Below are 25,751 nucleotides of genomic sequence, written 5' to 3'. Positions count from 1 at the left end.
ATACTAAAGGTACACCTCTACCCCGATATAACGCGACCCGATATAACACGAATTCGGATATAACGCAGAAAAGCAGCAGCTCCAGGGGGCAGGGTTGTGCACTCCAGCGGATCAAAGCAAGTTCGATATAATGCGGTTTCACCTATAACGCGGTAAGATTGTTTGGCTCCCGAGGACGGCGTTATATCGAGGTAGAGGTGTATATGATGAGACTATATTATCTGTTTATTCCCCAAATATGGAACAGAAATATTTATTGAACACTTCTGCCTTTTCTCCATTATTACTGATCATGCTACCATTGTCAGGATTCTTTTTGTTCTTAATGTATTTAAAAAACTCCTTTTTATTGTTCTTATCTCTGCCATAGATGTCTCCTTGTGTCCTTTTTCATCCCTTATCAATTTTCTACAATTCCTAACTTCTGATTTATATTCATTACTATCAGCTTACCCTTTCTTCCATTTGTTGTATATTATTTTTTATTTTGAATAGCTGCCTTCACATCCCTCTAAAGCAGGTTGGTTTTTTTAAACCAGTACGGCCTTCTTTCTAGACTGTGGCTTTTTGGGCGTCTAGTAAGGTGCTCTTAAATTATTCCCAATTATCATTCACATTTTGCTGATTAAATTCTTCCTCCCAGCTGATTTGTCTCATAATTGTTTTTAGCTTTGTGAAATTGGCCCTATTAAAGCAGCAAGGATATATATTACCTGTCTGGACTTTGCTTTCACATTATAAACGGGATCAGATCGTGATCACTTGCATAAGGAGACGGTGGGATCGAAGTTCCAGCTAGGAGGGGTGGGGTTTGTTCACTAGTGGGAGGAGCTTAGGTACTGTTTTCACATCTAACAGGCAGCAGCCGACCCCATAGTCTTTCTATCCGGTCAGAGAGCAGCAAGTCTGCAGATTAATAATTTTACGGGTCTCACCCTGCTGCCCCAGCAGGATAGAAATAGCAGAGCCCCAGCACCATTCAGTGGGGAAGAGGGACACAGCCATCTGGGATAAAAGGCTTCTTTCTAAAGGGGCTGAGAGCAGGACTGGGACAGTGGGGAAAGGTGGGAGAGGGATACTTCTCCGCAGGGGTTGAGGGTCCTGATCTCACTCTCTGATGTTTGTTTTGCAGTGCGCGGTGGTGGTGATATAAGTTCCCTTCCTCCAGGTAAGAAGAGCCGCCGTTTTTTTCCACTTGAAATGCTTTCCCTTTAAAACTGCCGCGCAGGGGAGAGAGCAACAGGCTGGATCCTGGGTCTGCAGGGACAGATCGAGGAAGGCTGGCTATGCTCTAGAGGACTGAATACAGAGTTAAGAGTCAAGAAATGGGCTCTCTTCCCCACTCTGCCACTGATTTGCAGTATGGCCGTAGGTGTGTCACTGCGTCTCACCTCTACTCGCTTCCCCATCTATCAGATGGAGACCAAGCCCTGACGGTGGCATTGGTGCAGCAAAAAGGCAATACAATGTTAGTCTGTGGGAGGGCAGAGGAGTTACAGGGTGGGATCAGGGCTGGCGCTGGTGTTACTAACACAAACAAATGGCCCTAGGGTGCAAACTGCTCTCTGGATGGTCAGTCTGTGTCGGGTTATTTCCCAGAACATGATCTCAAGTGATAGTGGTTTCTCTGCTATTCCAGTCTGTGACTTTCCTGCTGTAACTGCACAAGGCAGAGAGGAAGCCCAGCCACCCCATTCGTCATCTCCAGACAAAGAAGAACCTGAGGAACAAACACGTAAGGGGCCTCAAGAAATTATAACTGGGCGATGCAGAAATAAAATGTCCAGAGAAAACAATGAAACGCTAGCAAGAGAATATGACAGGAGCTCTGCTAGTGCAATACCAGGCTCTCCCAGTAGGAGGTGCTGCAGCAGCACTGGCTGTGAGGGAGCCCCCAGGTACTCCAGTCCCAGCCTCTCCCAGACAGAAGGGTGGTAGAGTGGGGAGCCCCCTGCTACCTCCAGGGTTCATTGCGAGGTGAGGGTAGACTGTGATATTCTACCATCCTCCTCCCACAACCAAGGGCACCAAAATCTTTGTTAAAGTTGGGAGGGCAATAGGTGCTGGAACTGGCTCTAGAAACGCAAATATCACCGGACAGATACAGTTTTTAATATGTGATGTTATCTGTGTTCCCTCTCTAGGAGAAGCAAGAAGAGCAGTGGCTGCGTGTAGATACTCTGCCGTGTTAAAGGGAAAATGCAAGAGGTGTATCGGAAAGGTAAGGGGCTGTTTTCTCATAGTTAAAGACATGTCAGCTAGTTTAACAGTTCCCATTGGGGGACAGAAAGGAAATGTCACAATAATGGAGGTCAGGAGAACAGGAATTGCCAACCTGGATCAGACCTGAGTGAGCCTGTCTCTGAGCATGGCCACTGCCAGGTGCTCCGGAGGATGAAGAACCCCACAGGAGGCAGTTGTGGGGTAATCTGCCCCCACATTAGGACTCATCCTGGAGAGAGTGATCTAAGCCCTGAAGCACAAAGTTTAATATCCCTGTGTGACGAACTGGGCCTGTTCTCACGGTGGTCTGTGAATGCTGACAGGGGAGTGTGCTGGGATAGTCTGCATTGCAGGATGGGATCTGCCCGAGGGCGCCCGAGGGCGCATACCTGAGTGTGTAACATGAGAACCCAGGAAGGGGTTGAAGGCCAGGCGACTCCTTAGCCCGGGAAACTGAACAAAGGCTGTGGGAGGGGTCGCTAAAGCAGAGTGCTGGAAGCAGGCTGGAAGGAGGCTGGAGAGATGGCTGGGAGGCAGAGATGGCTCTGACCCCCCAAAGGGGGGTGGGCTGGCATGCCCTGGGACCCCAAGCTGGACCTAACTGAGGGGGGCCCTGTTGTCTGTGCCTGCAAGACCTGTCTTGGACTGTATTCCTGTCATCCAAATAAACCTTCTGCTTTACTGGCTGGCTGAGAGTCATGGTGAATCGCAGGAAGTCGGGGGTGCAGGGCTCTGAGTCCCCCAATACTCCGTGACAACTGGTGGCAGCGGTGGGATCTACTGCACCCCGTGGACGGCGCTTCCTGCAGTAAGTGACTGGGGAGCAGTAAAACGAAGGGGGATTGACGGGGACCAGGCCGGCTGAAGAGTGGGAGAGAGACGGTTATTACCCCTGGGAGTGTGTGACCAGCGAGAAGGACTTTTGCAGTAACAGGATCCCCCGGGGGGATCGCAGCGAGTGGTCCCAGGGGCGGAGGAGTCTGCAGCTCGACCCTGGCAGAGAGGCGGTGACCTCGAGAAGAGCTGGCACACTAGGGGTCCCCCTGGGAACTGTGGGGAGCTGTGAGCACACAGGCCGGTGAGTGGCCAGCAGGAAGATCTATGCCAAGCGGCTTAAGAGCGACCTGGTGGAGCTGTGCAAGCAGAGGCGGCTGCGCATTGGGAGGCTCACTAAAGAACAGCTCATTGCCCAGCTGGAGGCGGAAGATCGCGCGAATGAACTGATCCCTGTGTCTCAGGGAAGCAGCCTGGCAAATGCAGCGCAGGCACCAGTGTCTGTCCCAGCTGGGAGTGGTCAGCCGGCTGCTGAGGGCTTCCCGAGACCCCTCCTTCCTATGCCTAGGGGAAGGGTGGGGAGGAGCCCAGCAAATACCGAAGGCACCGTGACCCCCCCGGCCAGCAGGGGGTCCCCCCGGCGAAGCCCGCCGGCCAGCAGAGGATCCTCCCGGCGACGTTCGGCATCCGGGGAGCGGAATTGGCTGGAATGGGAGAAAGAGCTAAAACTGAGGGAGCTGGAGGATCGTGAACAACAGAGACAGCATGAAGAGAGACAGCGTCAGCATGAACGGGAGGAGAAAGAGAGACAGCATCAGCGTGAAGAGAGACAGCGTCAGCAGGAACGGGAGGAGAATGAGAGACAGAGACAGGAGAATGAGAGACAGCGTCAGCATGACCTGGAACTGGCGAGATTGAAGGGCAGCGAACCCCCGGCTGCGGTGAGTGAGGGGGGACCCAGGACTGCACGGAGCTTTGATAAGTGCATCATGGCCCCATACAAGGAGGGGGAGGACATGGATGACTTCCTGGAGGCCTTTGAGACGGCCTGCGAGCTGCACCGGGTGGAGCCCGCGGACAGACTCCGGGTCCTTACCCCCTTACTGGACCCCAAATCCGTGGCATTGTACCGCCAACTGGGAGAGGCAGAGAAAGGGGACTACGAACTATTCAAAAAGGCCCTGCTACGAGAGTTTGGGCTGACTCCTGAGATGTACCGGGAAAGGTTCCGGAGTCAGGATAAAACCCCTGAGATCTCATATCTGCAACTAGCCGCCCGCATGGAAAGATACGCCAGCAAGTGGGCTGGTGGGGCCCAGACGAAGGAGGACCTGATTAAACTGCTGGTACTGGAGCAACTGTATGAGCGGTGCCCATCCGACCTGAGGCTGTGGTTGGTGGACAGAAAGCCAGAGAACCCGCGACACGCCGGGCAGCTGGCTGATGAGTTTGTAAAGAGCCGGTCAGGGGGTGGCAGGGAGGAGTCCCAAAGGAGCAATCCCACCACAACGCAGAGAGAGAGTCACCATGGGACCTCCCCGTGGGAAAATACAGAAAAACCCCATCAGAGGGGAACATCCGGCATCAGGACCATCCGACCCACTCAAGGGGACCCATGGGACATGGGCTGCTACCACTGTGGCCAAAAGGGCCACATACGGGCCCAGTGCCCCAGGCTCAGGGACAGACTGAGCAGGCTGAACCCACAGAGGGTTGACTGGGTAGAGACCCAGCCCGGCGAGAGGCAGCATTCCCAGGGAAGGGGGGCTGGCAGAGTACCACCTGCTAAGGAGGGAGGAGAGCCCCAGGCCAGCTTCTCTGGGGGGCCAGATGCTCCAGATTCAAAGTTCTCCGTTTACAGGGTTGGCGCGGGGCTGTCCCTGCGGAGCGAGTGCCTTGTTCCCCTGGAGGTGGATGGGAAGGAAGTTTATGGTTACTGGGACACGGGTGCAGAGGTGACACTGGCCCGGCCCGAGGTGGTGGCCCCAGATCGGGTGGTGCCCAACACCTTCCTGACCCTGACCGGGGTGGGCGGGACCCCATTCAAGGTTCCCGTAGCGAGGGTACACCTGAAATGGGGGGCCAAGGAGGGCCCCAAGGATGTGGGAGTGCACCACCATTTGCCCACTGAGGTGTTGATGGGGGGGGACCTAGAGGACTGGCCCAGCAGCCCCCAGACCGCCTTAGTTGTGACCCGCGGTCAGAGCCGGCGAGGGGCACTGCGCCCTGGCCTTGGGGGGGGTGCCTTGCCTGAGGCGCGGGACCCTAACCTGGTGGGGAGGGAACGCCCAGGGACGCGGCTCAGGGAGGCTGCAGCTTCGGACCCAGCGGGCGAGAAAGAGCAGGTGGCCATCCCCGTCCCAGCTGCTGAGTTCCAGGCCGAGTTGCAGAGAGATCCCTCCTTGCGGAAGATAAGGGACCTGGCTGACCTCAATGCGGTACAGACCATGGGACGAGGTGGCCGGAAAGGATTCCTGTGGGAGAAGGGGTTCCTGTACCGAGAATGGGCTCCCCCAGGGAAAATGGAGTCAGGGGGGATCAGGAGGCAGCTGGTGGTACCCCAGAAGTATCGCCGCCAGCTGCTGTGCCGGGCCCATGACATTCCCCTCTCAGGGCACCAGGGAACCTGGCGTACCCAGCAGAGGCTGCTACGGAGCTTTTACTGGCCTGGGGTCTTTGTTACTGTCTGACAGTACTGCGGATCCTGTGACCCCTGTCAGAGGGGGAGGAAGGCCTGGGACAAGGGGAAAACAGCTTTAGGACCCTTGCCCGGCATAGAGGAGCCTTTCCAGAGGGTGGCCAAGGTAAAAAGGGCGGCTCTAAACCAAGAGAGCCCAAAGCACAGACCTCCAGACTGGAGCGCTGGGAGAAGACCACAGCCCAGTTGGAGCCCCAGAGGTATGGGGGTGGGAAAAGGGCACAGGCCGCATAAACCTTCCCACATGCGAACTGCGAGTGCCATCAAGCACCCCGACCTAAGGGGGAGCGTGAAACTGGAGGGGCCTGGTGTAATTCTCACCAAGGAATGAGAGGGATGCGGGGGCATCCATGGGAACGGGGGTAGGTTCGACCTTCCCCGGGTCACTGGCTGAAGTGACCCTGCTCAGTTCGGTCTCGAAAGGGGGAGAGATGTGACGAACTGGGACTGTTCTTACTGTGGTCTGTGAATGCTGACAGGGGAGTGTGCTGGGATAGTCTGCATTGGGGGATGGGATCTGCCCGAGGGCGCATACCTGAGTGTGTAACATGAGAACCCAGGAAGGGGTTGAAGGCCAGGCGACTCCTTAGCCCGGGAAACTGAACAAAGGCTGTGGGAGGGGTCGCTAAAGCAGAGTGCTGGAAGCAGGCTGGAAGGAGGCTGGAGAGATGGCTGGGAGGCAGAGATGGCTCTGACCCCCCAAAGGGGGGTGGGCTGGCATGCCCTGGGACCCCAAGCTGGACCTAACTGAGGGGGGCCCTGTTGTCTGTGCCTGCAAGACCTGTCTTGGACTGTATTCCTGTCATCCAAATAAACCTTCTGCTTTACTGGCTGGCTGAGAGTCATGGTGAATCACAGGAAGTCGGGGGTGCAGGGCCCTGAGTCCCCCAATACTCCGTGACACCCTGCCAATATTTTTATGAGAAAGACAAGGTGGGGGAGGTAATATCTTTTATTGGACCAACTTCTGCTGGTGAGAGAGACAAGCTATCAAGCTACACACACAGCTCTTCTTCAGGTCTGGGCAAAGAACTCAAAGCAGGGTAACAATTAAAAAGAAGGTGGAACAGATTGTTTAGCCATAAGTAGGGAGCACATATTGTAAGGGATCATTCAAGGTGGAGTGGCCTGTTAACACCTCTGCAGTGATAGGATAAAAGTGGGGGTTTTAGTGGGTTACAGATTGTTGTAATGAGCCATAAATCCACTGTCTGTTCAGTCCATGATTTTTAGTGGCCAGCAGAGTTATGAATTTAAGCTCCCAGGCTCGTCTTTTGAAAGAGTTGTGCAGGTTACCTTTGAGGGCGAGGACTGATAGATCAGATATAGAGTGATCCCACAGGTGAGAAGATGTTTCTGCCTTTTATCGTTTTCCTGTGTAAGTTCTTTCCAGAGTGCAGTGGTTGTCTGGTTTCACTCACATAGTTGTAATTGGGGCATTTGTTGCACTGGGTGAGGTACACCACACGTTAGATCCTACACATGCCTATCATATGGATCTTGAAAGGTGTGTTCTGTGGGGTGTTGATCATTGAAGTAGTGGAGATGTCTGCAGGTTTTGCATCTGTTGTTCTGGCAGGGTCTGGTGCCGCTTTAAGTTGGTGTGTCCTGGTCTGTGGGGAACTTGCTTCTGATGATAAGCCTGGAGAAGTTGGTTTGAAGGCTAGAAGAAGGGGTTCCGGAAAGATTTCTGTCAGGATGGGTTCCCCAGCGAGTATGAGTTGTCGTTATTTGATGATATCTCACATGGTCTCCAGTGTGGGGTCATAGTCAGGGCTGTCCCTAGCCATTTGGGTGCCCTATGCAGCCCCCTCGCGGGGGGGGCTGTGTGGGGCCCCAGCCCCCCACCCAAGGTCTGCGAGGCAGGAGCTGTGGGGGGGCACTTTTGGGGGCCCCACAGGCCCAGAGTGGCCCGGGAGGTTAGCGGGGAGCCGGGAGCAGCTCGCTCTGCTTCCCTTGCCCCAGCCCCAGCCGTGTCGCTCGGGGAAGGGAGCTTGGGGGAAGGGATACCCTCACACACACACTGGGTTGCTCCGCCAGTGAGTGCGGGGGGGACCTTTCCCCAACCCCCCCGAGCGACATGGCTGGGGCCTCGTTGCTCTGCTTCCCGCCGCCGGTGAGTGCGGGGGGCGTCCTTTCCCCAACCTCCCTGCACTCACCGACGGCGGGAAGCGGAGCAGAGCTGGCGGAGCAGAGCGGGCTGGGGCCAGGTTGCTCCACTTCCCGCCACCACCGGTGAGTGTGGGGTCGCTGGGGGAAGAGGTGGAATGGGGTCAGGCTGGGGGCGGAGGAGGGGGGAAGGGTAAGAGGTGGGGCGGAGGGAGATGTCCGGGGCCCCGCACCCACCCTAGGGATGGCCCTGCCCCTTGTAGTGGGCACAGCCCACGGGGGGGCCGGCCAGGGGATAGGGCTGGTCGCCGGGGCTGGTGCCGCCGCGTATGCAGCACGCAGCAGCCTAGGGCACCATGAAATTTGGGGCAATTTGATGCCCCAAATTTCATGGTGCCCTACGCAGCTGCGTATGCTTCGTATGCCTAAGGACGGCCCTGGTCATAGGTGACAGCTAGGGGCTTGCAGTTGGAGGAGGTTTTATTGCTGTGTTGAAGCAGGTTCTCTTGGGGTATTTGGGTCCATTCCATGATGTGATCTACTTCTCTGGTGGAGAGTCCTTCTTTGGTGAAGGTTTTGAGTGTATTAAGGTGCATATCCCGGACTTTCTCCTCGGCTCATATTCTGTGGTATCTGAGTGTCTGCTGTAGATAGCACATATCTTGATGTGTTGTGGGTGATTACTGGATCTATGAAGGTAGGTGCAGTGATCCGTGGGATACAGTTGTCTGTAGGGTTTCATTGTTGAAGCTGATCGTGATGTCCAGGAAGATGCTGGTGTGGAGCTGTTCCAGAGAGAGTTTAATGGAGGGGTGGTGGTTGCTGAAGTTTTGGTGGAAATCCATCAGGGAGTTTGTTGTCTGACCAGAGGATGAAAATATCATTGATGTGTCTCAGGTATATCATTGGTTCTGTGATGCATTTGTCCAGAAATGCATCTTCAAGGTGGCCCATGAAGAGATTGGCATATTGGGGAGACATCCTCACACCATGGCTGTTCCCATGGTTTGTACAGTGTTTGTTGTGGAATGTAAAATTGTTGTGGGGAGGATGAAATGGATGAATCTGAGGATGTGTTTGGGGAGGATCTCTGAGGACTGTCCATTGTCATGTAGATATTTGAGGCCGGGAGCTATGCTGTCACATTGCAAGGAATGTTGGTTTATAGGGAAGTGACATCCATTGTGGCAAGGCTGGTGTTCTGAGGGAGGCTGTTAATGTTGCGGAGTTTGTGGAGGAAGTCGGTTGTGTCCTGGAGGAAGCTGGCTCTTCGTGTGGTGAGTGGTTTGAGGTTGGCTCCTCTGAGTCCTGATATTCCTTCATAGAATCATAGAATATCAGGGTTGGAAGAGACCTCAGGAGGTCATCTAGTCCCAACCCTCTGCTCAAAGCAGGACCAATTCCCAACTAAATCATCCCAGCCAGGGCTTTGTCAAGCCTGACCTTAAAAACCTCTAAGGAAGGAGATTCCACCACCTCCCTAGGTAACCCATTCCAGTGCTTCACCACCCTCCTAGTGAAAAAGTGTTTCCTAATTTCCAACCTAGACCTCCCCCACTGCAACTTGAGACCATTGCTCTTTGTTCTGTCATCTGGTACCACTGAGAACAGTCTAGACCAGGGGTCTCAAACACGCGGCCCGTGGAGCTCTTCCCTGCGGCCCGTGGAGCTCCCCACACGCCCCCCCCCACCGTTACTTCCTGTCGCCGCCAAACTCCCCTCACCCCCGCCCCCCGAGTTATTTTCTGTGCCCGTTAAGCTCCCCATGCGCTACTCCACAATGTTTGGGGCACCTGCCCCCCCCCCGCGCTCCCCCCCCAGAGCGTCTCCCGGCCCCCACTTGCTGCCTCCTCACTGCCCCGGAGCCTGGAGCCTGCAGCACATGGTGATTCAGGAGCCTGCAGCGCACTTGAATCCGCTCCGCTCTGCAGGCTGCCGGCTTCCGGCAGGTTCTAGTGTCCCTCTTCACTAGGGCCAGGGCAGGCTGCCCTTCCCCTGCCCTTCTGCCCTAGTCCTGAGCCTGTCTCTTCAGTGAGGTGCTGCCACCCTGGAGTCGCTCTAGGTAAGCGGCGCCAGGCCGGAGCCCACACCCTGCACCCCAACTCCCTGTCCGGAGCCCCTTGCCACATCCCACACCCTCCCGCACCCCAACTCCCTGCCCTGAGCCCCCTGCCTCACCCTGCACCCCAACCCCCTGCTGCACCTCTCACCTCTCCTGCACCCCAACTCCCTGCCCTGAGCCCCCTCCCGCACCCTGCACCCCGACCCCCTGCTGCACCCACACCCCTCCTGCACCCCACACCCCAATTCCCTGCCCTGAGCCCCCTGCTGCACACCTCCTGCACCTCAACTCCCTGCCCTGAGCCCCCTGCCGCACCCTGCACCCCGACCCCCTGCCGCACCCCACACCCCAATTCCCTGCCCTGAGCCCCCTGCTGCACACCTCCTGCACCTCAACTCCCTGCCCTGAGCCCCCATCACACCCCGCACCCCTCCTGCACCCTAACCCCCTGTCTGGAGCCCCTGCCACATCCCACACCCTCCCGCACCCCAATTCCCTGCCCTGAGCCCCCATCACACCCTGCACCCCTCCTGCACCGCCTGGGGGCAGAGAGGGGGCAGAGTTGGGATGAGGACTTTGGGGAAGGGGTTGGAATGGGGGCAGGGAAGAGGTGGGGCAGGAGCGGGGCCTCATGGAAGGGGTGGAGTGGGGGCGGGGCCGGGGGCAGCAAGGGGTGGGTGTCAGTGATGGTGGTTTGGAATCTTGATGACTCCCATTAACCAGGACCATTGTCTGCAGATGGCTGTGTTTTACCTGTGAGTCTTCCTGTATATGTGTGTACTCGCAAGTGGGCAATGAAGTCTTACAATGACATGTGATCATGTCACCTGAACTGGAATCCATCTTTAACATGGTGTTTTTCCATTGAGAAGGAGGGGGTGGGAACCCAGAGAGGGACAAAGGATTCCCGCCTTTTGCAAAAGATATATAAGGGTGTGGAACAGAACAAAGGGGAGGAGCCATCATGAGGAATCCCCTAGCTACCACCTGAGCTGGAATAAGAGCTGTACCAGGAGAAAGAATTGTGCCCAGACCTGGAAGGTGTCCAGTCTGAGGAAAGAACTTACTGAAGCATCTCTGAGGGTGAGATTATCTGTATTCAGTTTGATTAGACATAGATTTGCGTGTTTTATTTTACTTTGCTTGGTGACTTACTTTGTTCTGTCTGATACTACTTGGAACCACTTAAATCCTACTTTCTGTATTTAATAAAATCACTTTTTACTTATTAATTAACCCAGAGTATGTATTAATACCTGGGGAGGCAAACAGCTGTGCATATCTCTCTCTCAGTGTTATAGAGGGCGAACAATTTATGAGTTTACCCTGTATAAGCTTTATGCAGGGTAAAACGGATTTATTTGGGTTTAGACCCCACTGGGAGTTAGGCATCTGAGTTTTTAAAGACAAGCACACTTCTGTGAGCTGCTTTCAGGTAAACCTGCAGCTTTGGGGCAAGTAATTCAAACCCTGGGTCGTTGTTGGAGCAGACGGGCGTGTCTGGCTCAGCAAGACCGGGTGCTGGGGTCCTGCGCTGGCAGGGAAAGCAGGGGTAGCAGTGGTCTTGGCACATCGGGTGGCAGCTCCCAAGAGGGTTTCTGTCACAACCGTCTCCAGAAGTCTCCCCCTTACCCCTGTTCAAATATTGCAACAACCTAGGAAATTAATACATACAAATCTTGATTGTGAAGCTTTTAAGTCTGCTACACACATAACACACCTGACATAAACCCACAACAGCAAGGAAATGTTACGCTCGGTCCCCTTTTTTGGAGCTTGTGGAGCTGTTTCTTTGTTTCACAACCAAGTTTCCTGTGTATTAATAAATAATAGATCCCACATTTTTGTTAGCAGCTTGGCCAATTTTTTCTTCTATTCCTTCAGAACTCTGACAAAACCTTCTAGAGAAGCGCGACGCAAGGAATCCATGGCTTCTCTTACTGTTCCAATGTCCAGCATTGCTCCAACTTCCTGTACTTTGGTGACTCACTGGACTATCACAGGCTTCCTGCTTTGGAGCATCTTCAAGGATTTCTTGTTGGTTGTTGTCTTTGTTAATTCTTCTCCAGTTCCCCCTCAGCCCTTCCAGTGTCCATCTAACCTTTACCTGCCTTAGATGATGCTCAGGCCTCACTCAGGCTGGATTGCTGGACACCTCTTCTACCTGCAATTCTGTTCCATTTTCAGTCTGAGCTCTGCTCGGCCAGTATCATGAACTGTTACATCCTAAGGATACATCTACACGGTGATCAGAAACCCGCGGCACCGACTCTCAGAGCATGGTCAGCTGCCTCGGGCTCATGGCGCTCGGGCTGTAGGGCTAAAAATAGCAGTGCAGATGTTTGGGCTGGGACTTCAGCCTGGGCTGTGAGACCCTCCCCCTTGCTGAGCCAGCCTGGGAGCATCTAGCAGCAGAGAAATGGCACATGGGGCTTCTGGGACAAGCAGAATCCAGCTGGTTAACACGTTGCCAGGCTCTGCAGCGATGGGACAGGGAACTCGGTGCGTTACCGTAACTGGCAGAGTCCACGTCTCACGAGGAGTCACCGTTATGAAGCCCCTAGTTACTGGAACTCGCTGTCTTTCAGATCCTTCCAGAGGTAACGCCAGAGATTGTTCCAGGCACAGAGGAGAACAGGACCGTCTACAGGTAGGAGCTCCAGCGTGCCGCAGGATGTGGCCCTAGAAGCCCTGTCCAAGCCTGACGTCTGCGTTTTCATTGTGCCCCCCAGAGCTCGCATCCCCAGCGCTGGCTCCTTCCGCTGCTCCGAAACGGGGCTTGGCTTTGAGGTGAGTGCAGCAGTGACCGTCGAGTACGAATACGGCTCCTGGGCGGAGAGTCTGAGCCCATCTGCCAGGCAGGAGTGGATGGTCGCCGGCCCCCTGTTCCACATCAGGGCCGAGCCCGACACGGTGCGAGCCGTGCACCTCCCCCACTTCGTGTGCCTTGCAGGTAGGGCAGAAACGGGGCGTCACTAGGCTCGATGCTGGAGTCAGGGGCTGATGGCGGCTTTGAGCCACAGTCTGCAGCCAGTGGGGCTGGGGGAGGGGGTCTAGCTCCAGCAGCAGCTCCTGTAGCACTGGGGGAGTGCGGGCCCCAGGGGCCTCTGCGCTGTGCCCTCTATAGAATCATAGAATAGAATCATAGAATATCAGGGTTGGACGGGACCTCAGGAGATATCTAGTCCAACCCCCTGCTCAAAGCAGGACCTAATCCCAACTAAATCATCCCAGCCAGGGCTTTGTCAAGCCTGACCTTAAAAACCTCTAAGGAAGGAGATTCCACCACCTCCCTAGGTAACCCATTCCAGTGCTTCACCACCCTCCTAGTGAAAAAGTTTTTCCTAATATCCAACCTAAACCTTCCCCACTGCAACTTGAGACCATTACTCCTTGTTCTGTCATCTGCCACCACTGAGAACAGTCTAGATCCATCCTTCTTGGAACCTCTTTCAGGTAGTTGAAGGCTGCTATCAAATCCCCCCTCATTCTTCTCTTCTGCAGACTAAACAATCCCAGTTCCCTCAGCCTCTCCTCATAAGTCATGTGCTCCAGCCCCCTAATCATTTTTGTTGCCTTCCACTGTACTCTTTCCAATTTTTCCACATCCTCCTTGTAGTGTGGGGCCCAAAACTGGACACAGTACTCCAGATGAGGCCTCACCAATGCCAAATAGAGGAGGATGATCACGTCTCTTGATCTGCTGGCAATGCCCCTACTTATACAGCCCAAAATGCCGTTAGCCTTCTTGGCAACAAGGGCACACTGTTGACTCATATCCAGCTTCTCGTCCACTGTAACCCTTAGGTCCTTTTCTGCAGAACTGCTGCCTAGCCACTCGGTCCCTAGTCTGTAGCAATGCATGGGATTCTTCCGTCCTAAGTGCAGGACTCTGCATTTGTCCTTGTTGAACCGCATCAGATTTCTTTTGGCCCAATCCTTCACTCCCCTCCTGGCTCCTGCTCCAGCTCGGCTCCACTGGCTAGTGTGGGCTGTGGGGTCTCCTGGGGTGCGGGGAGGGGGGGGGGGTCCATCAGCCCTGCCAGGGCTTGTCACCCTGGTCTGTGAGCAGCAGAAGCACAAAGGGGGACTGTGCCTGGGCCTGCTCCGGGGAGCAGGCAGCCGAGAGGAAGGCTCCTGGCTGCCTCTCCCTCCTCCTCCTCGCTGTGCAGGGCCAGGCACAGTCCAGCCCAGTTCGGGTGAGGATCCCCCACCCTGACGGGAGTGTGGCTCCCCCTGCGGGGGATGGTGGGTAGATCTCCAGCGCCTGAGGGTCAGACAAGTGCCCGTCACACAGGAGTGCAAGGACCCCCTGGGGCAGGAGAGGAGGGGGATGGGGGGAGCCCGTGGCAGGAGGTGGTTCCATGCCCAGTGCACACCCAGCGGACAGGCTGGGCTGGGGAGAAGGCCCAGAGGAGATTCAGGCCATTGTGTCCCTGTCCCTGGTTCTCCCTTCCCTGGCCTTCCACCTCTCCGTTTTCCTGTCTGGATCTCGCAAGCTTCATTTCCCAGCATCACTCCCTGGGCCGGTGGTTCCCTTCAGGGGGACTCTTCTGTGTGATATCCCGGAGCGCTCTCAGCTGCTTCCAGGCTTCCTCCCTCCAGCTCTCCTGATCTCCCCTCACGGGCCATTCCCTGCCTCTGCCCCTGTGCCCAGACCCACGGCTTCCCCGTCTCTCTCCTACTCAGGGGGCAGCATCCCTTGTTTTGATTCCCTCCCTTTGGTTTCCTTCTCGTTGTGCTTTTGTTATCCTGTCTCTTAAGCCTCCTGTGTGACCCCTTCCCTCGGTACCCTTCTCCCAGCCCTCACCTGGCTTTCTCCCAGTCTGTTCTTCCCCCCCCTCACTCTCGTTCCTTCCCTTCCCCTTCCCCTCACTCCGTCCGTCTCTCTGCACCCCATTCGATGGCAGGGCTGCGCAGGGCCTGCAGTTGTTTATACTTGTAAGGCGTCTGCGACGGCTGTTGTGTGTTGGTGTGTCATTGTACAGGTGCTGCCAGCTCAGGGTGTTTCAATCTCACTCCCCTCGCTCTCCCATCTGCAGACGGAGGGGATTTAAGTTCATGCCAAATCGCCCATTTTGAAGCTGGCCACATGACCCTGGAAACTCCAACGAGAATCCATCTCTTCCATGTTGTCCTGGAGAATCCCAGCTTCTCCCAGCTCGGCGTGCTTTGGAGAAAGATACGTTCGACCGTAACGTTTATTCCCATCCATTCCCTTGTGCTGATCTACCGGGCACTCAGGGCTGCAGACATAACTCTCCACCTCTACCTGATCCCCAACGACCACTCACTCAGGAAGGTAAAACCACAATCCCATTTATACGGTGTGCCCAACACCAAGAGTGCTGGGACACTGCACAACCATAGAGTGAGAATGAACCACATCAATACACCCAAACAGCCAAGCACGTAGTGAAACGCCAGGCAGCACGGCATCGTTCAGAGAGGACAGGGCAGAGGCCTACACACTGACTGTCACTGAAATATGGGTCGCCTCGGCAGCCAGGTTTTCCTGTGTTTTTAATAGTGGTGCGTGATAGACTGGGGCACGTCCCCGGGGGAGAGAGTTGATTTCCTGAGGGATGCACAGCACTCGCTAACATGAGGCATGCGATTGGGACCCCAATGGATAGGGGGTCTCACAGCACAGATGCATTATCTGTTGGAGGAAGCATCACGAGAACTATATTGTTAGTGTGACCAAGCTTCACGGGGCACCGCATGCAGCAGTGGACAGGTAGGAATAGCTCAGGGCCGGGCTTGCCGTGGTGTGATATCCACACCACTCAGCCACATAGTGATTCCTGAAGCTAAAGGCCAGGTCCCCAAGCACCCACTAGGAGGTGCTGTTCTCTCCAGCAGCCTCATTCCCCGCCCTGGGCTATTCCATGTAGAACTGAGCTTCCAAGCAATGAAAAATCTTCTTTACAAAATGTCACCCTGAGGCACGGGAGAGTCCAGGATAAAATGAAAACTCTCAGCGAGGGGATGAGGGAATTAGGTTGGCAGCTAGAACTCAATATTAGCTACAGTGGCTGCGACCACATGATTAGTGTAAGAACCCCAGGAGACACCCCCACATTGCCTGTTCTCACTATGGAAGATACACACACATTAAAAGAACAGTGTTAAGGTTGCAAAGTCACTCACCCACTATTTGGAGAATGCCACAATTAAGATTATGGTTTGCAACCTTCCCTTTGCTCCCTTGTCTCTATGTATTGTGAGAGTCTTTCCTTACTTGATCACACCCTATTTTTAAGCAGAAGCAGAGGCCTCCATCTTTTCAGTGGTGATCAGGTTTGTCTGAGGAAACACTTCCTGAGAGTGAGGTCTGTTAGGCTCCCAAAGAGCTTCCCAGCAGGGAAATGGTGACAGTCCCATCACCTGCATTATTTTTGACTGGGCTGGACTGGATCCCAGCCAAACGTAGTGTAGGAAACATGCCTGCTTTGGCTGGGGGATGGCCAAGGTGACCACACAGGCCTTTTCCTGCTCCGACTCGAGATGCTCTGAGTGAAGACGGAGCTGGCTGTGGGCCAGAGGTTCCTGTTTGTATCTCTCAGAAATGACAATGCTTGACATTTACAGGCCATTGAAGAAGAAGAAACGAAGTGGGAGTCAAAGCTCGTTCCCAAACCTCCTCAGACCAGTGCGCTGTACTTTGGATCTCAGTATGAGGTGTCTGGTACATCAGAGCTAAAGATAACACCTGACGTAAGTAGGATTGTCCTCTACTTCCACTGAGGCATCAAAACGAGCTGAACAATTCATTATTATTATGGATTAGTTGTATGGTGGTAGTGCCCAGGAGCCCCTGGTGCCAGGTGCTGTACAAACAGAGAACAAAAAGATGGACCTGCCCCAAAGAGCTTCCAATCTAAGTATAAGCCAAGAGACCACAATGGACACAGCAGACAATGGGCATCGTTCACTCCTGCTCTTGGCGGAGGTGGGAGACTCTCATAAGTCATTTTATCTTTACTGCAGCACCTGGAGCTCTGCTATAGAAGCCCCGCAGACCAGCAGTCCTATATTGAGCTCTACATGACGGCTATGGAGGAGGAGATCAAGCTTCACATGAAAGACAGAAAAGATGGGAAATTGGTTTGGAAGACGTTTGTGAGGCCAGGTAGGATCACACGTAAGACGTTGAAGCAGAACTTCTGGGCAGCTGGTCGTGGTGACTGAAGCTCATAGAATCGCTGAAATGTCGGGCTGGAAGGGACCTTCAGAGGCTATCAAGTGCATCCCCCTGTGCTGTGGCAGGACCAAGTAAATCTAGACCATCCCTGACAGGTGTTTGTCCAGCCTGTTCCTAACAGCCTCCCATGACGGGGATTCCACAACCTCCCTGGGAAGCCTATTCCTGGCTTAGCTACCCTTAGAGTTAGAAAGCTTCTCCAAATATCTAACCTAAATCTCCCTTGTTGCAGATTAAGCCAATTACTTCTTGTCCTACCTTCAGTGGACATGGAGAACAATTGATCCCTGTCCTCGTTGTAACAGCCCTTCACATATTTGAAGACTATTATCAGGTTCCCCCCGTCAGTCTTCTTTTCTTAAGACTAAACAGGCCCAGTTTTTTAACCTTCCCTCACAGGTCAAATTTTCTAAATCTTTTATCACTGATGTTGCTCCCCTCTGGACTCTCTCCAATTTGCCCACATCTTTCTTCAAGTGTGGAGCCCAAAACTGGACACAGGGCTCCAGCCGAGGCCTCATCAGTGCCAAGTGGACTGGGGCAATTACCTCCCGTGTCTTATATACAACGTTCGTGCTAATACATCCCAGAACGACATTAGCCTTTTTCGCAACTGGCACTGCATCCCACTGTTGCCTCCTATTCAATTTGCGATCCACTGTAACCCCAGATGCTTTTCGGCAGTGCTACCACCTAGCCAGTTATCCCCCATTAGATAGGTCACGTTTCATTTTTGCTTCCTACGTGGAGTACTTTGCACTTGTTTTTTATTGAATTTCATTTGGTTGATTTCAGAGCAATTCTCCAATTTGTCAAAGTGGTTCTGAATTCTAAATCTGTCCTCCACAGTTCTTGCAACCCATCCCAGCTTGGTGACATCTGCAAATGTTCTGAGCATACTCTCCAATCCATTATACAAGGCATTAATGAAAATATTGACTAGTCCCAGGACTGATGCCTGTATAACCCCACCAGATAGGCCCTCCCAGTTTGACAGCAAACCATTGATAACTACTCTTTGAGTATCATCTTTCAACCAGTTGTGCACTCACTTTATAGTAATTTAATTTAGACCACATTTCCCTAATTTGCTTATGAGAATGTCATGAGGGACTGTGTTAAAAGCCTTATTAAAATCAAGATATAGCATATCTGCTGCTTTCCCTCTATCCCGTAAGTCAGTTACCCTGTCAAAGAAGGGAATTAGGTTGGTTGGGCTGGCAGGCTTTGTTCTTGGCAAACCCGTGCTGGCTCTCCCTTATAACCCTATTATCCTCTAGGTGCAAACTGATTGTTGAATCATGATAACTTCCCAGGTATTGAAGTTAGGCGTCTTGGGGGCACAGAGAGGCAGGAGATGTACATTCAATCAGGTGTCTCAGCTCTGCCATCTTCATTATCCATGGCAAAAATCCTAATCCACTGAACAAAGTCCTGTGGTTTAAATGCACTTTTAGGACCTTTGATCATGGTTCCTCTGGAGAGTTCAGAAATTATCCTCAGGAAATTAACCAAGTATTTCAAGATTCCCTGTGAGGTGGAGAAACTCCAGTATAACTTTAGAGAAGCTGAGACACCTGCTAGCAAAGCAGGAGACGGTCTCTGGGAATGCAGAGCTTTGCTGATTGCCCCTAGCCTCTGATGGTCTTTAATGTTGCTGGACCCTCCGGCTAATGAGAGAAGTGACAGGGTGTTCGACTGATCCCTTCCCTTTGTCTTTTAGGGGATGTTCAAATTCCTGCAGCATCCTCCCAAACACTCCCAGGTCAGTATTATTTTAACAGAGCTTTCAGTTTCCGCAATCTCAAGCTGGTCAGAATACAGTATGTTCAATGGAAAAATAATTAATTCTAGGGGTGTTCAAACATTTACATGAAAATTTTCTGATTCTTTTCAACCTGGAAACCCCAAACTTTAAAGCTGTCTAGTTTTACCCCTTCCTCTTCCGCCCAATGTTTTTCAGTGGCAAAATTAGAAATAGGTGCTGAGTGAAGGGAAGGCGGGGGGGGGGGTGGGGGAAATGAGTAAAATACCAAAGAGCGAAAACCCTTTGGATTGTCAATTTCAAAGGGGAAGGAGGTTGTTGGGGGGAGGAAAAAAAAAATCGGACAATTTCAGAAAAATAAAAAATAAAGTTTTATTTTAAAAAAAGCCACTTGGAAAAAAGTTTGAAAAATGTTGACAAGCTTTAGCTGGAATCCATTTCTTCTCTAACACGCCCGGTCCTCCTGCTTGAAGCATAGACATGGAGAAAGACCTTCTCGTTTGCCTTTGTCCAGTGCAGTGCAGGGCCAGCTCCAGGCACCAGCTTACCAAGCAAGTGTTTGGGGCGGCCTCTCGGGAGAGGGGCAGCAGGTCCAGGTATTCGGCGGCAATTCGGCGGAGGGTCCCTCACTCCCGCTCGGAGCGAAGGCCCTCCCGCCGAATTGCCGCCGATCGCAGCTTTTTTTTTTTTTTTTTTTTGCCTGCCTGGGGCGGCAAAAACCCTGGAGCCGGCCCTGGTGCAGTGACACAGATTCCATCCCTTCCTCACAAAGGGATCCCTCTGTACGGCACTGGTGAGAGTTGTGCTCCTGAGGTCCACCCCAAGCTTTCCTTTGCTCAGTGTCAGCTCCTTACCCCTCGCTGTACCCCCGGGACAGGCTGGTGGGATGGTCTGGAACGTGTAGCAGTGCTAGCTGCTGCTCAGAGCCCCAGCCCCTTGCAGCGTTAGCGTGGATGGGTCGTTACAAACCATATTCCAGCCTGAATGACTTTATGCAACTGACCACACACTTTGAGCTAGAACAGCCCTACCGTGCAGGGGAAGCTGTTTCACCCACAGTGACATGGGGTCATTTAGTGGGACTGTAATAACCAAGTGTTGTACCTCCGTACCCAGCAGAGTAATGCAGGGCTGGTGTCTCCTTTAGCTCGAGGCGAGTCCTTTGTGAGGAAGCACCGGGAGCAGCTCCGTCGTCGAATGGGAGTGATCTATCCCATCCTGGCGCGCTTACGGGACATAGAGGCAATGAACAGTGATGAAGAGGAGGAGGTGCTTAGTATGCAGAACAAACAAAAGGTGATGAACGAGGCCTTACTGCAGCTGGTTGAGCGGAAAGGAGCTCGGGCCCAAGAAGAACTCTACCAGAGTCTCAGAGAGACCGACCCTTACCTTGTACAGGACTTGGAACAATCCAGCTAGGGCCTGGAGATCCCGCTGACAGCCACCTGTGCTCCTGGCAGCTGCCCCTGCCAGTCTGGGGTGTGAACATATTCTTCCCTTTGTTACTTACGCAGCAACATAAAGCTGGTGTGATACGAGGAGCTTTTAATCACAGTCTCCTTTAGGCCACCGCTACCTCTCACTCTTCCTTGGTCTCTCAGCATTTCTTCTTGGGATCTACCTGCTCTCATCTTCTCCTACTGACAGTCTGGGGGAGCATTTCCTTCTGTCCTCTCGACAAAATAGGGGTCTTAGGCTCCCGGACGTCAGTACCTTGTAGACCCCTTTGTGCAAGGTTTCTGCATGTTTTCTCCTCAGAGACTGAAGAAGGGGTTGCATCTTTCCAAACATACAGCCGATCTCTCAGTTAACCAAGCTTTATTTGGAATGAAAGAGAGGAACATTTTTAAATAAACATAAATCATTTTTTCTCATCTCCAAATGTTAGCCTCAATTTTAGAAAAGTGTTTTTCCTGTTTCGTTGCAGAAAAGGAGGAAGACAAGGAAAGTTCTGACATGATCCAGCAGACAGATTAGCCTTCTGCCCATGTCCTGCCCCAGAGAACCTACGCTAGAGCTGACTTCCTTGGTCTGGCCCAGCACCCACCCCCCTGTGTGGGACCATCCCGCTGGCTTTCAGCGCGTCACTCTTCAGTAGAACTGTAGCGGGTGGTTCCCCGCTCCTGCTGGGAAGGCCTTAAAACAGCTGCAGCTGAGCTGATTGGGGAAGCAGCCACAGCTGGGCCACGCCCCATCAGGCCACAGCTGGCCTGGATAAAGAGGCTGTGAGCCAGGAGCCTCTCTCTGCCTTCAGAGGGAGAAGGGCCTGGCTGCAGGGAGCTAGACACAGGGTACCTGAGTCGAGCAGGGCTGGGGAAAGGCTGGGGAGCTCCAGCCTGGAAAGCCCCAGGCTGCAGCCTAGGAGAAGGCAAAGGGGTACTGGGGGTTGCAGAGGGCAGCCCAGGGCTAGGCCAAGGCAGCAGGTCCAAACCCAACCTTGCCGATGATGAGTGGCCTATACTGCAGTCTACCCCAGGGAGCGGGGGCTAGTTGGAGACTGGCAGTGGCCTTATCCTGAGGCGAGGTAGGGATAGTGGGTGGGGGATCCCCTGGGAGGGAAGAGCCTGAGAGAAAGGGGTTCCTGCCAGGGGGCAGCACCCCAGCTAAAAGGGCACTGGGGTCCAGGGAGGGACACAGGGCCAGAGGACAGGCGGATCACCAGTCTGCAGATGGTGCTCCAGGATGCTGGAAGAGCTAATTCCCAGAAGAGACCAGCAGGAGGCGTCGCAGGGTCAGAGTCGCTGAGGCCGGGGGTGCTCGGCTGGCGCACTCTGCCAGAACTGGGGCCAGAGTGAGCTGCTTGGCCGGTGCTGGACTGGGCCGCGCTGCGCCTTCCCGGAACCCTTCTCGCGCCCCCCGCCACCCCAGCTTACCTGCCAGCCTGCCTGCCCGCCCCTGCTTCTTTTCAGACTTCCCGCAAACCTCTGATTCGCGGGAAGCAGGGGCGGGGGAGGAGCAGGGGGCGGAGCGTGCAGGGGAGGGGAGGAGGGAGAAGTGAGCTGGGGGCGGGGTGGAGAGCTGCGGCGCGGGGCCCTCTTAGAGCTGAATCGGCTGAATCGGCCTAAAGCCGGCCCTGCGGAGGGGTACTGGGCTAGGCCACTGGTGATGGTTGGGGCTATTGTGTGAGTGTTTTAATGGCCGCTTTGCTGCACCTTGATGGGTTTGTCCTGTGGCCTTTAAGGCCTGGCTGTCTCCCTCGGAGAGCTTTCACAGAGAACGTATCTCCCCCTCTTCTGTTTGGTTTACAGTAAGAAAATCATTCCTAGAATTAAGTTTAGCAGACTCTGTCCATCCTACATATAAAGTATAACCCCTGGCTGCTCTGTGGGGATACCCTCGCACCGAGAAGCCCCACCTTGTAGAGGGCAGGGCTTTCTTGTCCTAGGGACTCCCAAGATAACCTGGTATCAATACTACACACCTGCGTGACCTTCTGTCACCGCTCTGGTTGGGCTGCCCCTTCCAGTCGCCCCCTGCTCTGCTGTGAGGAAATCCAAGCCTCTGTCCCTGAATCCCGGGTGTTTTAAGGCTCCAGAGCCTGAACAGAGTCCAGCCACTGCCCAGTCATGGGGTCCGTAGGCCCGCTGCTGCCGTGCAGATCTGCAGTCTAACGCGCCCTTCTCAGAACTGGAACCTGCTCTCCAGCTGCCTCGCCCCGGCCTCAGTGTTAACCCTTCAGACTCCCCGGTACTTAAACACACCCTCTTCCCAGAACTCCACCCCAAGGCGGGAAGCTTCTGGTTTACACTGTCTCTCTCAGCAGCACACAAGCAGTTATAAGCAAATAACACACAGACACTTGGACAAGCACCTAATACAATTGCTGTTTTATACCCCAAAGAGTACAAATCACTTAGACACACCAACCATCCTACCCACAATGCCCCTCCCTAGCTCACCCTTCCCTTAGAAGTCTTGGGGGCCACCTGGGCTCAGGGAGGAAGGCAGGTAGGGTTTCCCCCACCTCATCAGCCTTCTCCAGGTTGGGTGGCTGCTCCCTCTCCTCTTGAGCTAGTGACAAACCAGGAAGCTCAGCTCCTCCCTCTATATAACTTTGAGTCCCCTCTGTCAGGTGACATCCTGCCAGCCTCAACACCTGACCAAACCCCCTAGTAGGTGGCCGCCATAGGAAAACAACTGCTCTGCTAGCCCAGGTCTTCTGATGTGGGGGGGAGGGGCACGCTATTGGTTAGAGCAATTACATATCAATGGCCAAGCATTTTAAGTCAAGGACCCTCTTGTGTTATTCTTTCCCCACCCGCATTTGCAATTACAGCCCAACATGGAGGCAAATGGACCACAGCGAATACAAAGGGCTGCATATTCAAAATGCAGTTTGCAGCTTGGTAAAGATACAGGGTTCATAAGCGCGCACACACACACACACTCACTCTCACTCTCTTGCACAAACTGTTCAGGCAGAAAACCCAAACAATCCCCGTTTCCCTCTGACTAGAGCCGTGCTTTCTACCTGCGCCTAAAGGCTACTTCTCTTAGACTACAGCCGCTGGTACAGAATACTTAGTGACATGGGATTTCACAAGCACATCACCCCTGTGCTACCCTCAATCCATTGTCTTCCGACACAATGCCCTGTCGAGTGTAGGATCGCCTTATTTTAAAGGTGCTAAATGGTCATGGCAATGGACAGGTGAAGGATTTCAAGCACCACCGACCACTCTGCTCCTCTGGCACAACCAGATTGCACATTGCAAGGGTGACGCTTGTTTGTGCGGGAGCTAGAGCACGCTTGGGAGCCAGGTCAGGTCAGTGGAACAAATTCCTGCAGGAGCCAAGAACCACCACGCCCCTCCCCTGTCTGACCCACATGCTCAGCACACTGCACTGAGAAGTGCACAGGCCCATCAGCTTTTCTCGCTTCTTGAAATTTTATTTTCTTCCTTGGCAGGGGTGGCTCTAGTTTTTTTGCCACCCCAAGCACAGCGGACAGGCCGCCTTCGGCGGCTTGACTGCAGAAGGCCACTCCCGCGGCTTCGCCGTACCCGCCACCGAATCTGCAGGACCGGCGGACCTCCCGCGGGCATGCCGCCGAAGGCTGCCTGACTGCCGCCCTCGCAGGGACTGACAGGCCGCCCCCCGTGGCTTACCGCCCCAGGCAGGCGCTTGGAGCGCTGGTGCCTGGAGCTGCCACTGTTCCTTCGGTACAGAATGCGCAGGTGCCATTAGCCTGTTTCTCTCTCCTTGGAAGGTCTCAGGTGGTGATGAGCACGGTATGAGCTCTGATTAGAACAGATGCACAGAGGATCCTCCACCTGGATTGCTGAATTACAGCAGTATGGTGGCAGATCTGCAGTCTAACGCGCCCTTCTCAGAACTGGAACCTGCTCTCCAGCTGCCTCGCCCCGGCCTCAGTGTTAACCCTTCAGACTCCCCGGTAAGGCAGGCTGGCCTAGGGCTTGCTTCACCCGGGAAGCTGGGGCTCTGCTGGGGGAAGAGAAGATCCCTAAATCCGGAGAAAGGGGGCGGGGGGGCTCTGAGGAATCCACGGGTGGGTCTGTACATCTCTGCACAACGTGGAGCTCAGGCATTATCGAGCATGAACCCACTGGGAACTCTGCAGCCGCTGGCAGGGCCCAGGGCACAATCTTAGAGAGTTGAGTGGCAGGGTGAGTGCCCTGGACGTGTGTTGGGAGGGCACTGGGGTGGATCTGAAGAGGAGGGTGTTAGAAAAAAACATTTTCAACGACGATGTTGATAGGTTTAGACTGATATTCACGGGCAAACAGCTGGAAGTTGCCAGGAGTCTGCGGCACCAAGGGCTGACCAATCACTGCATTGTCATCCTGGTTCCTCGCTGTAAGTGCGGGGCGATGATGGGAGGGTCAGCAGGGAGGGGAGTGCGGGAGATGCGACTGGATGGGGTGGCCAGGAGAGTAGGTGATCGGGGGGAGGAGGGAGAAGCTGCGTGCTGTTGTCCTTACGAGGGGCTGGTGACGGCCTTTACCAAGGGGACGGATCGGCTGAACTGAAGGAAAGCACAACCAGGATCGCTGAATGAAGAGCCAATGGATTTTACTGCCCAGGGCGCATCTCCAGGGAATGTCTGAGCTTTAACAGCATCCGGATCATTCCCGCAGGGAGACCCCCAGTGAGACCCAGAGCAACTCAGGGGGCCAGGCAGGGCCGGGGTGATCCTACTGGCAATTGCTTACCCAGGAGACTTTATGTGGGTTCTTTCTTAGATTTGTTATTTTGCCAAATAAAAGCCACCCAGGCTGATGGGCTGCAGCTGCTCTGTGTGGGTGGGGGTGGAAGAGAATGGCATTGGGGGGGGGAGGGGGCTGCAGGAAAGGGGAAGGGTCACTAGGCACCCTGCTCCTAGAGGTGGGGGGAGGCCATGTCTGGACAGCCCACACATGTATAAAAGAGCTGCCAGAACATGCACACATGGGGCAGGTGGGAAGGAGGAACCTGGGCCTTGCCTCATCTGCATGGAGGGAGGGGCGAGAATGGAAAGCCCCTCCCCAGCAGTCAGGGTGGGGGGCAGTAATGCAGGATGCCCCATCCCCGCCGGGTGTGGGGATGAGAAGGTGGTGGTGCCCCCTCTTAGCAGCAGGCAGGAAGGTGCAGCGGTGGGGCAGAGCTCGGCTCCCAGAAGCCAGGAGAGGAAGAAGGAGGAAAACCCCTCCTCCCACAGACCAGGAGTGGGTTCCTAGGGATAGATTCCAAGGCCCGAAGGGACCATTGTGATCGTCTAGTGTCAGACCTCCAGTAGCACACAGGCTGTCGAACTGCCCCACAATAAAGCCTAGGGCGGAGCCTTTAGAAACAGCCAACAGCCAATCTTGGGTTTAAAATAGCCAGTGATGGAGAATCCACCGCGACCCTTGGGAAATTGTTCCGACAGTTAATTACTCTCACCGTTGTAAATTTGTGCCTTCTTTCATTATCT

The 25,751-nt window shown here is 54.1% G+C and overlaps 1 protein-coding gene across 2 annotated transcripts in view; it reads left to right on the top strand.

Annotated features, from left to right (window-relative positions):
- LOC128824940 (caspase recruitment domain-containing protein 8-like) overlaps positions 1 to 22,731 on the top strand; it is a 28,409-nt gene extending 5,678 nt beyond the window's left edge. Inside the window, exons 2-11 of one of the 2 annotated variants that reach the window (XM_054006892.1) lie at positions 1,133 to 1,168; positions 1,640 to 1,735; positions 2,145 to 2,221; positions 12,455 to 12,516; positions 12,599 to 12,819; positions 14,855 to 15,168; positions 16,461 to 16,586; positions 16,860 to 17,001; positions 18,797 to 18,838; positions 19,986 to 22,731. In XM_054006892.1, coding sequence (XP_053862867.1) covers positions 1,133 to 1,168; positions 1,640 to 1,735; positions 2,145 to 2,221; positions 12,455 to 12,516; positions 12,599 to 12,819; positions 14,855 to 15,168; positions 16,461 to 16,586; positions 16,860 to 17,001; positions 18,797 to 18,838; positions 19,986 to 20,257 — 1,388 coding nt within the window. In that variant the 3' untranslated portion in view covers positions 20,258 to 22,731. The remainder of the gene's footprint in view (positions 1 to 1,132; positions 1,169 to 1,639; positions 1,736 to 2,144; positions 2,222 to 12,454; positions 12,517 to 12,598; positions 12,820 to 14,854; positions 15,169 to 16,460; positions 16,587 to 16,859; positions 17,002 to 18,796; positions 18,839 to 19,985) is intronic. The other variant, XM_054006893.1, reaches the window with a different exon arrangement.
- The last annotated feature ends 3,020 nt before the right edge of the window (positions 22,732 to 25,751 follow it).

Source organism: Malaclemys terrapin, chromosome 16, assembly GCF_027887155.1.
Source record: "Malaclemys terrapin pileata isolate rMalTer1 chromosome 16, rMalTer1.hap1, whole genome shotgun sequence".
NCBI lineage: Eukaryota > Metazoa > Chordata > Testudines > Emydidae > Malaclemys > Malaclemys terrapin.
This window is presented reverse-complemented; position numbering and strand designations above follow the sequence as displayed.